At 37.1% G+C, this 11935-nt stretch overlaps 1 protein-coding gene across 4 annotated transcripts in view; it reads right to left on the bottom strand.

Annotated features, from left to right (window-relative positions):
- prdm1a (PR domain containing 1a, with ZNF domain) overlaps positions 1-11935 on the bottom strand; it is a 37201-nt gene that overhangs the window by 2404 nt on the left and 22862 nt on the right. For 3 of the 4 annotated variants that reach the window (XM_015349427.2, XM_015349420.2, XM_006625956.3), the window contains exons 3-6: positions 8667-8786; positions 6117-6369; positions 440-1542; positions 86-214 (exon numbers count right to left, since the gene is read on the bottom strand). In XM_015349427.2, the coding sequence (XP_015204913.1) occupies positions 86-214; positions 440-1542; positions 6117-6369; positions 8667-8786 (1605 nt within the window). Of the gene's footprint in view, positions 1-85; positions 215-439; positions 1543-6116; positions 6370-6542; positions 6647-8666; positions 8787-11935 lie in introns of those variants that run through there. The other variant, XM_006625957.3, reaches the window with a different exon arrangement.

The raw sequence follows: 11935 nt of genomic DNA, 5'->3' as shown, positions 1-11935 counted from the left end.
CTTCTTTGTAGCCTTTCTTGTTCATTGTTTGTTCAAATCCTGCTAATGTTCCAAGCTTTTTAAACAATGTGAAATGGTTTTTTACCTGACATTCATGAGGCTTCTCCCCTGTGTGGACCAGATAGTGCTTCTGTAAGTGTGCTAGCTGTGTAAATCCTTTATTGCAGGTTTGACATTTAAAGGGTCTCTCCCCACTGTGGACTCGAAGGTGCACCTGAGGAAAGAAAACACATAAAATTGTGAAGACACTTTCCTATCAATCAAAGAAGGTAAACCAATGAAATACTAGTTTGCCAAAGTGGGAAGCTAACAAGGATAAATGTTATATAGGTGCAATGCCACAATATCTTAATATTTTAATTTAGAATAAAAACAAATGAAAATGTGTGAGAAATTAAAAAAATATATTTTTTTTCATGGATTGAGAAAATAGACTCACCTTTAGGTTTGACAGCTGCCCAAAGGTTTTGCTGCAGACATTGCACTCATATTTGATCTTTCCATTCTGCTTCTTCAAGGGATAAGGCAGAGTCTTGTAGCCGGTAATGTTGCGCTTTATCTTGGTCAGGTTTATGGCTTCTTCTTCACTCCTGCTGCTGGCAAGCATGGCTGAGGTAGGTTTTGTAGGCATGCCATGCTCTGAGGAGGAGGCAGCTGTTCCAGCAGTGGGAGACCCATTGCTGGGGCTGGATGGCTTATCCTTGAGGGAGGAGGCCAGGCCAGTGGCAGAAAAGGCACTGTTCGGCGCCGGAATAAGCAAATCCCTGTGAGGCTCAGAGGGGAACAGGAGCCGTCGCCCCCCTTCTGAAGGCAGCATGCTGGGAAGAGGGGACTGGCTTAGCATGTGCTGGGACAGGCTGCCCCCTGACAGCAGATTGCTGTAGAGAGGGTACATACGTGGAAAGAGACTTCCCACTGGCCCAGCACCCAACCCATTCAGGCTGGTTATGCTGTTGCAACCAACTGGATAGTGGGGTAACAGGTACCTGGAATAGTGAGGACTCACTGAGCTATATGAATGTAAGAAGGCAGGGCCAAGGTGGCTAGGTGGGGTATAACCTGGGTAATGACCCAAACCACCCCGGCTGTAAAGTCCATTGGGGAATGGAAAGCCCTCTTTGTGTTCCTGAGAGGAGGGGGTTGGAGGAGAGAGGGTGAGGCCTGGGCTGCTGTGTGGGCTGCTGCTTTGTAGGCTGTGCTCTGGGCTGCTGCGGGCTGAAGGGCTGGGAGTGGCAGAAGACTGAACAGGGGAGTGGGTGACATAACTTGGACGGTCTAAACCATACACAGTATTGGCTTTCAAGTATTCTTCATTGATGTGTGGGCGAACGGGGTAGACCACTCGGGGGAAGAAAGGCTGCTCCAAGCTGGGTTTCTTGGGTGAATCCTGCAAGGACTTTGTGGGACTTGACTGTGGTCGCACGGGGTCTCTTCTTGTTCCCTTCAGGATCTCTGAAACACTGTGTTCTTTCTTCCCTGAGCTTTTCTCCTGGATACTGTCAGTCTCTGTTGCATTTTGCTTTGCTTCCATAAGGCTCTGTTCTGTGAAGAATAAAAAAAGCAATTCATTATTTATTCCACTGAATGAATTTTTATTTGAATTGGTAAATAAAGAAGACACATTTTAGTTGACATTGCATTATGTTGCAATTGAAATGAAACTTAATATTAATAGTATCCAAATTAATTAAATTATCACTCAGTGCAATCCACCACCACCCTTTCCCCCCCTGCCAAGAATCTCAGTGTCGCTCTTGACCATTCTCTCTCCTTCTCTTTTCTGGATTTCTCATTGTTCCTGACACTTTGTCTTCATTACTGCTGGCTCGCCACTGGCTCCCATTTACTTGATGCAGTTAGAGGTTCATGTTTTATTGCCAACCACGGTTTCAGCCATCCTGCTGCTGCCTAAGCTCGTCTCTTATCCCTCCCTACACCTCCTGTTGCACTCTTCAATCTTCAAACTGTACCACACACTTCCAGAGCCCCTTCATTCTCCACTCTCTTTCTCTCTCTTTGGTGCTGGAATGTATTACTCACAGAAATCTGAACAGCTAACCCCAATCAACCTTCCAGCACCTGAAGCTGACTCACAAGACTTGCATGCAATTACTGTAGATCACCTGTAATCTACCAGAGACATTTTTCAGTAATTCTTACACTACATTGTACTAATCTTTTTAATTCTTAAGACAGGTAATGTAACTTGTTAATTGCTCTTATTCACTGTAAACCTGGAACACAAACAAGCTGGGTGTTAACATAACATGGTTTTTTTAGTTCTTAATATTTCATTTTGTTTCTGTGGCACTTGTGGTGCTCTTGGATGAATTAAAAAAACTGATTTCTTTTACATTATTACACCAACGATTGTATGATTTTACTGATTATATTAAGTAATAATTCTTTATACTGCAGGGCACCTACAATGAAAGCATCTATGCAAATAAATATCAGTAGTAATAACTTATCATTTAGACGCTGTGCCCCTTGTTTTGCTGAAGTATGTGTCGAAATCATATATAATTCAGTCTATAAATGAATTTACTGAAAGATGTTTGTTGTAGCTCTGTTATGCAAACTGTATCTTACCACTGTCTATAATTTGTTTTCCAAAGAATTATCATCAACATTAATTTCCCTCGTATTGCTCTAGCATTTTCTTTCACCTTTTGGAGACCCCCGACATGAAAGTTGAATGCAACAAAAGACATTTTACAGTATTGTTTTTTTCTCCACTTCCAGTTTATCCAGTATCAAGTCAGAAAGTCTGTATGAACAGTAGTCCTGAGGTACAGCGATGTTGAAGATGACAGGCATGGTGAGCCAGCTTGTGCCAAACCACAATGGGTGGTTCGCTAGCCAATTCAACCGCTTAGCAATGAAAAACAAGGGTTTGGTGCAGAGAAGGAGAAGGATAATAGGGACGTCATATAGTACTCAACACAACACAGCTAAGTATACGGTATTTGGTGTCTACAATCTTGGCAGGCCAGCTTTGGCAATATTTCTACATTTGTTTATTTTTAAGTATTGTTCAGGCAAGCCTTTTTAACAATATTTTAGTAACATGTGTTTAAACATATTTTTTTTTTAATTTAGATACTCTAGGTATAATCAAAATTGACTTTGGAATGCTAGGGAATGCTCTTTTTGGGCATTTTAGCTATAGAATAAGCAAATAAGTGGCCTAATTAGTGGGACATTGACAAATCATTTCAGATGATGAATGAAGAACTATGTACCAAAGGGCAAAGAGAAAATAAAGATGAACTATTAAAGCACTAGAGTGTACAGGCAGCTAAAAAATTGTCAGGAGACAGATAAGATCAAGCCAAAGGCTTATTTAAATATTCTTTTGAGTGGCCTGCAAGAAAAACAGCCAGGTCTCCTTTATACTTCAAACCTCCTTTTTTGTTTTTATAAACTCTCACACGAAGTAGCAGCGCCATGGTGTCTCTTGGAACATCTTTTGTCTGGGGTTTATGGTCCATCCCCTGAGCCTCCCATCAATAACAAATGTTGTCAACAAATCTGAAAAGGTGATAGTTTTTTATGTGGCAGAGGTGGGGGGCACCTGAAGAATCAGTCAGGACCTGTCAATCAAAGTACCTCAGAGGTAAGTCCTCCATATTAAGTGTTTCAAGTTGCCAGATTTGTCAAGGAGGACATGAGAAAGCAGGCCATTCAAAACATGAAAGCCCCTGTCAAACATTTATCACTATGAAGCAAAAACAAACAAGCTTCAGCAAAGGACCTTTTCAATGGATTTCCTATTGTATTTAAATAAAGGGTAAACATGAGCAGCTTTAGCTTTAACCTTAACAAGGGCTGGAAAATGTTACAAATGACCCTTTTGTAAGACAGAATTACATTTACAGTGCCAAAATGTCTCTCATGATGAAATTAGCATCAATGTTTTTTGTGAGGAATATATTAAAATAATCTGTTTTTACATTGATGGCAATTTTTACAATGTAATATCATATTCCAACTGAACTTATAGTCCTTGTTGTCTGTCGCTTGCAACTTCAAATTCTTAAAAGAATGTCATCCGTACTCTCTGGTGTGGACAGGATATCTACTAAAAGCACACTGGAGCCAAACAATGGCATTGATTAAGTTAGAGATAAAGTGCAAAAAGGCTAGGGATTTGTTTTCCATTCTTTAAATTCAGATGTTTCACTGTTAAGGGTATTCATTCTGGCAGGACTTGATTCTTACATGACCATTGAAATGCTTTTTACTATTTTAACACCTCCAAACTAAGGGTTAAGGGGAGGGGGTTTATTTCCACTGCGGGAATTCAGGTCTGCTTACAACAGTGGTGTTTCTGAGTTATCAATGCCTCTGGCTGGGACAGCAGCAGTGAATAAACACAGTAAGTGCCACTATCAGGAAGGCACTGATCAGGCCAGAGATAATGGACTTAAATCTCCTAAGAGAATTAGACAAAAAACAAACAGTGGCTTATCAGAAAGATATCAATCTGTCATCAGGGCTGGGCAGCCAGGAAGTTCAAGTAGTCAATGAAGATTTTTTAAGTGCCAAATAACTGTGCCAAACAACTGGACAGGCTCTAGCCTTGCAACCTCTCCTAATAAAGGTGCATAAATATAAATATTTTAGTAAACAATTAGAAAGGTTGGGTGCCAAACTAATATAGTTTTGTGGGCAAATAGGACTGACATGCACGTCTGCAAATAGTGCTTATTAATTTTCATAACATTTCTCTAAACGGGTAAAAAAAAAACACCTATTTGAGCTTCCTCCCAAATTCAGATTATTTTTCAGTGTAAGTCAAGGCACACAGTTGTTCACCAATGGAAAAGTAATTAAAAATAAATAATATAAAATGCAAAATATATGTAGCTGTCCATTTGTTTATTTCTGCATTACACATCATAGAAAGAGAAGTTCCAAATGAGAAATCATTTCTATTTCTGCAAATGTATTGGTAAAACTCCCTTACAAAGCAAACAGACCTGGTTTTAATTTCTCTCTCTATATATATAATATTCCAAACTGATGTAGGAAGCTCTAGTCAAATCTTGACAGAAGTAGTACTGAAGATTCATTAACTGCCCATGTATACATTTTTGCTGATTCAGATATTCACTTTTAAACTCTGGTTAGCACCTGTATTGGTATGATTGAGCATATTTGATCCCCCACAGCAGGGAGTTTTGAGATATCACTCACCAGGCTTTACCACTGTGTACAAAGTTAATTGAACGTACTTGTGAAATTACCTTTTATACTCCAAAGAGTGACAAAAACACAGAAAGCAACAGACGTCTAATAAGAGCGGTCTGGTGAAGAGAAAGTATATCTTCATTCTGTATCCTGATATGGAAACTTACTAATCTTTCACAATTCAAATAATGGCTTAGGTATTTTAGATACTGAGCTGCACAAGAAAGGGAAGCTAAAATTTGTCTTGCCACACCTATAGGCAAGGATTTCTTTTACTTTGTTTCAAAGCCCTTCAACACTAGATTTTATTACCAGTTAAGCAACAACAGAAAGTATGTTAAGCAATCTTTTACAAAGAAAGAACATTTTAAGTACAGATGACTATGGCATTACACCAAGTGTGCTATGTAATTAAATACTATTACTAAATCTCTTCAAAAGCCTCTGACGAAAACACCAGTTTAAAAGGCTTCTCATTTCAGGGTCTGAGGCAGTAAAATGTCCTTCTGCTTAAGAAAGTACTTTTGCATTTTAAGCAATTTCATAAAATATGATGCATCAAGTAATCACGGACTTCCCATGTGTTTCTCTTTTCCCTAACTGTTTGTCTCGCTACAGTTTATACCTTTAAACTCAGAAATAACTTACAATAAGGATAAATCTTTGTCTTAGAGGTAAACACTTTTAAAGCTACAGTCTGTGTTAAACAATGAGAAACTGAATGGTATAGAGTTTGATGGTAAAATTAATTTATACAAAGTATTTTTTCCCCCACAAATGTTCTCAGTATAATATTTGTATTACTGCTGTTGAAAGGAAACACTATTGGCATTTGTCATACTGTGTTTAACATGACAAACAAAACAGCAGGCTACATGTACAAGTATAATGAAAATATATCGTAGAATAAAGGCACTTACTGAGCTTCAGCATCATAAGGTCCCCAGAGGGCGGGTAATGCAGACGTTCAGCAAACTCTGGGCAGTACCACACCAGCAGCTCCTGGTTGGCTGGAATAGGTTTGACGGTGTAGAAGTAAATGTTCATTCCATTTTGGCAGGCAGCCAGGTTCTGCTCCTGCTGAGAGTGTGCTGGGTTCACATAACGCATCCAGTTGCTCTTTTCCTCATTGAAACCATCCACAAAGTGATGAAACTCTCCATTGCAATAGATCTGCAAATAAATGTGTTTTAGTAATAGGAAGTAAGTTTTTTCCCAGCTTTAATTACAAAGGTTTTGTCACCCCTTCTCCCACCTAGTATTTCAGCTATACGTTAGGCACTGTATACATGTAGAGAGAAAAGTTAGACCTTGCTAATAATAAGGGGCTAGTAATAGCCATTTACCTTTTCCATCTTTGTAATTCAGTTTATCATTGTGACAAAAAAAGTCTTCCAAAGAATTTGATAGCTATGATTCTACAATCCTCCTGCTTCAACACACACAGACAAGTGGGTGCTACTACTTCTTCAGTTCTGAATGTTCTTATAAAGTACATTGACGTCACTCAAAGTCTCAAAGTGAATCTATAGCCTCAGTCTTTTTTTCTGCATTCTCTCTACTTGCAGTTTCCTCACGCCCCCATACAAGGTTACCACAAAGCAATTCTGCAGCCTTTTTTTTTTGCAAAAGGTTCCTTCTATCTTTTAATATTTTGAATGTTGAGAATACAGAGCTCACATGCCAGAAGTGATGATAGTGGTGCAACAATAGAAAAACACATGCACACTTCCACAAATATCCTGCTTAGGTTAAAACACTAATCAAGACTGCACAAGCCATTAAAGAAGCTTGTGCCATTAATTTTCTGAAGAGAGAAAACAGATTAAATATTTCTCTTATTCAACTATAGGATATTACTACAGTTCCCTTTTGATATCATATGGACGTTTGTTTTTTAAAAGTAATGCAATGAAAAATACTGATACAAAAATAGGAAAAGAACACTATAGCTTTGCCCTTTGAATTAGAGTGAAGAACGGAAAAGCTAAGAAGCAGAAGTATGGCTTCCTGATTAAATATGGTGAAAATGATAAACACACGGGTCACTTTCAGTAGATCAGTAAGAGATGAAGAACTTTCTTTTCTATTTCTGCTGATACATAGCTTCCTGTAAATGAAGAAAGGGGGAAATAAATGTGGTCTCTTCAAAGAGATTAGAGAGAGATAATTCTCTTTGTGGTGTAGTTCTTATGAGAAAATGAATGGAACAGTAACAAGGGTACTACAAGGTGTTAATGTATATTAAGGTAGGGAGGCGGGGACATTTTTTTTGTTTTGTTTACGCTGAACATCTCATTTCCAGGAACACTAGTACCATTACACTGCACACTGTAAATTAAAAAGGAAGTTGCTTTCTAAAGTTACTTAGAAAGCCCGGTACCTTTCCATAGCGTAATTTACTGTACTTGCCAGAAGCATGTGCCACTGTTACTGAATTCAGACCAGTGCCATAAAACTATGAGCACAGAGACAAACACAAGGAAAGTTCATAACAAGAATGAAAATACCACTTATAAAAACATATAGTTCTATCAGTTCAACAAAGGCAGTGCATAGAGGTTTGATGTGTTTCTATACATATAATCCTGAAAATAAACACCTTAATATCAAATGGACGTAACTACAAATAATACCAATGATAAAGCTCGTTCTTTTTTACCTTAGCTTTTTTGGGGTTGTAAATTTGTAAGGAATAAAAAATCTCTTTCACTGTCATTTGGTTTCATTCTCTCTATACGTAAAATTATCAACTACAGCTACAGAAGTGAGTTAATGTCTAATGACAAAGCTTATTGTAAAAAGCATACTGCTATTATTACTATGCACTTTCTGGAGAGCAGACATTGCCTGTGGAGTGAAGTTTAAACCCACTTCCTTGCTGAGTCAACTTGAGCTGTAGACTTGTCTGCAGATTTACCGTCATGAAATACCTATTTTACTGCTACGTCAAAAAGGATGCCGTGTAAAAAAACAGATTCTGTTTAAGTCTTTCCTTTAGGACAGCAATTTAATTCTCAATGCTCTGTCAAGAAAACTTTCTTATACTGTTTTTTTGCTTCAGAATTGAGAAGTATAACCTATATAAACAAATGCAAGTCACCTACAAAAAACAAAGAGTGTGTGAAAGGATTAAATTAACTTCCTCTTTCATTACTTGAGAGTGGTTTGCAGCACACACTGCCAAGTATAGCCCCGGCTGTGTCTTCGTCATTCTACACCAACAGAAAAACTTAGTTCCCAAAAGAGCAGACATTAGCTCAGCTAATTTGCCATGATAACTAATAAGAGTGCTTTAGTGACTTTTTGTAAATATGCAGATATATAGTGTCACACAGGAAGTCAAACCCCTACCCCCTGTGCTAGATGAACAGAACAGGAAGTGACCAATTTATTTTTTTTTCTAAGAATTATGAAAAAGAAAAAATGATCTTGCATCATTCTGAAGCTTTTTTTTTAAAAACACTTACCCTCCAAAAGTACTTTCTGTTTGCATTCTTGGGAACAGTCTCAGTTGTGTATGATTCGCCTACAAGGGGCCCAAAGCGCGTTCCTTTTGGTATGTATTCCTTGCTTGTAACACCAATCACCTAAAAAGAAGAAAGTATTATGTGATTTTTGTTTTCTAAATGAAAGACTAAGCATGTCCCTAAATTAAAAACTGCAGACATTTAGGATATATTAAGCTGTTTACAGACACAATTGATAAAAAGGGATTCTTCGGCCCTATGACCCAAAAGGCATAGAAAACATGCCTGACAATACCTTTTTTTTTACTTAAGGAAATGCATAATATCAAATTGAAGGTTACAAAAAGTAATTAGTTGAAGTTTATTAATAGTCCAGCACAGAGTTTTAAGGGACACTATCTTTAAACATCTCTTTAAATTAACTACTTTTGATGTGCTGGGAGCCACCATTATAAAACTTATAACAAAGCAACACCACTTTATTTTTTAGCCAATAGATTTCACTAATTTACTGAAGCTAGTGAAAGACTCACTAAAGAGCAGACTGACCATTTTGTGTTCATCACAAAAAAAGGTTAATAATACTTTGACATTTCATTCATGTGCCTTTACTCAAAATATAGGTGAAAATCTTCCCATTCATAGTTTGCCTTAGGTAAGAGAGGCTTGTAAAATCTCCTTCAGTCATATAGGTGAACTCATGAAATGTAAAACTAAGCTTTTTTAATACCTGGACTAATCCATTACTCTGCTCACTGTTGATGAATCAGAATGCTGGTGGGCATTGTACACAGGGTGTGGAGGAAAAAAACAGTCATACAGTTCAGGTGGTTAAGCAGAACATCATTACAGGTAGTGCTGGCAAAACCAATTTACAGGGACCGTAAACCCTTAGCAAAAATGACAAGGTAGGATGAGCTTTCAGAATGTTAGTGAAATCATTTAAGGAAAACAGATGTGACACTTTTAACTATTACTTCATAGTCCAATATGCAGTTTGCTGTTGCAGTGGTCTTTTTGTTACACTCCCTGGTTACTGACTAGAAGAAAACTAAAAGAAACCTTTTGAAGACTATGAAACCTACACAAAACAACTAACTTCAATTACTAAATTATCTTTGACTATTCTAAACACTAGAAAATAGATAAACTGAACAGAATTATAATTATCTAGCGCTGCATTGTTCTATAACAACATTATATACTTAATTTAGTTTTTACCAAGGCCTGTCCGATTGCTCTACATTCTCTCTACATAAATCCGTATGCTCTTTTTTTTCCTTTATCATTCTGTATAGCGTCCTTGGGCTTGGAAAAGAGCTTTATAAATGAAAATTATATGAGACGAAGATAATATAACAATGTCCTTGTATACACTAAATAGGGTATTATTAAAGAAATTACAAATGTTATTAAAGTTAAAATACTCTGTTGTACCGTGCTATTTCATGACCTTTAGGTATGTGCTGCCAATTTAAATGAAGAGGAGGAAGTAGTCGTGAAGGGAAAGCAAATCTGGCTGACCAGTGCCCTCCTGAATTAACAGTGGCCCTTCAGTGTAAACAGGTCACTGACTTCAGGTAGAAGGCTTTAAATAATGGCCAAGTATCAATCCCCTTTTACAGAAGCCATCTTTTGGAAACTTTGAGCTCTGTCTAAAAAAAGGCATCTGTCACCGTCAGTTCAGGTCAAGACCTCAACCCTCCCTAAGCCATCCTCCCAGACTCAAACAGTCCAGTTCCATTTTAATTTCATTTCTTTCTGTAGTCAGGCTACATGTGAAAAGGAACATAAACATTTCCTTTTTTGTTCTAGGATCAAAGTTTACAGCTAGTCAAAAAAAAAATCCATGGCAGTGCATAATGCCCTTTTCATTGGCAATGGTCACTGAAAATCTGACATCTTCAAAGAAATTAATAGCACATTTAAGCAAATGACTGCAATTTATGTTTTGGCTGTATAATAAAAATGGTCTTAGAAAAACAGTCTTAAGGAACAGATAAGTGAAAATATAACAAAATAGCACATCAAAAAAGTATAGCTTTCTAAATACCTTCAGGTTTTAAAGCCTTCAAACGTTTTCTTAAATGACAAAGGAACTGTATGCTTATGATTTAAATTCTTTCAAAGCAGGGATCACTCTTTCTTTATCTTAATCTCTTCAAGGTACAACACCTCTTGATGAAACAAAATCACAAGTAGAGTCAATCACTACTTTTTTATTAGTAATGCAATGAACACTTGAAAGGGAGAGGGAGGGGGAAAGGAATTTCCCCAAAGAATCAATAGAAAATGTTAGTTAAAAGATCATTTTTGTAAATTAGTGCCAAGTCAACTCTCTAAGAACTTATTAACAAAGATTCACAATGTCTTCCAAACAGTCCATCAATATACTTTGATCATCAACCAATGATTTCTAAAGAAGCTTCTCCCAACTCCCAACTCCTCAAAGTGTAAACACTGCCTTGTTTTGTCACAGATTTAACAAATACTCATAACTACCTCTTTTCTCTGATACCACGAAGTTGGCAATTAAATACACAACAGAGCAAAAATGTATTAAGGAGGTGTCCGTGTTAAATTACAAATATTTTTAAAGAAAGATTTAAATTAATTTAATTAATTCCCCAATGCTTGTAACTAGATATATTTTGTTTTTTAGCAATTAGTTAAATGTTTACATTATAATTCAATATAATTGAGTGAGTCTAGCAAAAAAAAATAGAAGGCTCACTTTCGCAAGGTGGTGAGTCTGTTGCGAGCTACAATGTGGTCCAACACATACTGTTCTATCTTTTCTTTTCCTCTGAATCTGTGAGAAGTCTGCATTCCCTTAATACTGTCAAATGGAAACAAGGGGAAAAGTATGTGGAACCTCAACATGGAGGTTTGTTATTTTATCATGGACTAGTTAAAAACACTGTCAACAGAACAGATAAAGGAGATTAATTACAAATATACAATGTGCTGACATAAACTGCTTGGAGACAAACAGTACTTTGTAGAAACTTGTATTACAGTATCATCAAAATTAACGTGACAAGAGATGTCAAATTATATTCATATTACAAAACCCCTATTGTTGTTCTTGATTTGGTGGAGTTCATTGATACCTGAATTCAAGTGTTCTCTTTTGTAATATGTTCTCTGGCAGAGATTGATGGAGCTGTGCACTTACTGACCACACAGAGAGAAAAGCTATTTAGCAAAACTTTTGGGGAACTTTACTACTCATCTTTTACTGTAAATAAAGCAAAAGCCATCTTTAA

The sequence above is a fragment of the Lepisosteus oculatus genome, chromosome 2, assembly GCF_040954835.1.
Source record: "Lepisosteus oculatus isolate fLepOcu1 chromosome 2, fLepOcu1.hap2, whole genome shotgun sequence".
Classification (NCBI taxonomy): Eukaryota; Metazoa; Chordata; class Actinopteri; order Semionotiformes; family Lepisosteidae; genus Lepisosteus; species Lepisosteus oculatus.
Note: the sequence above shows the minus strand (reverse complement) of the source record. Positions and strands in the feature narration are given on the sequence as shown.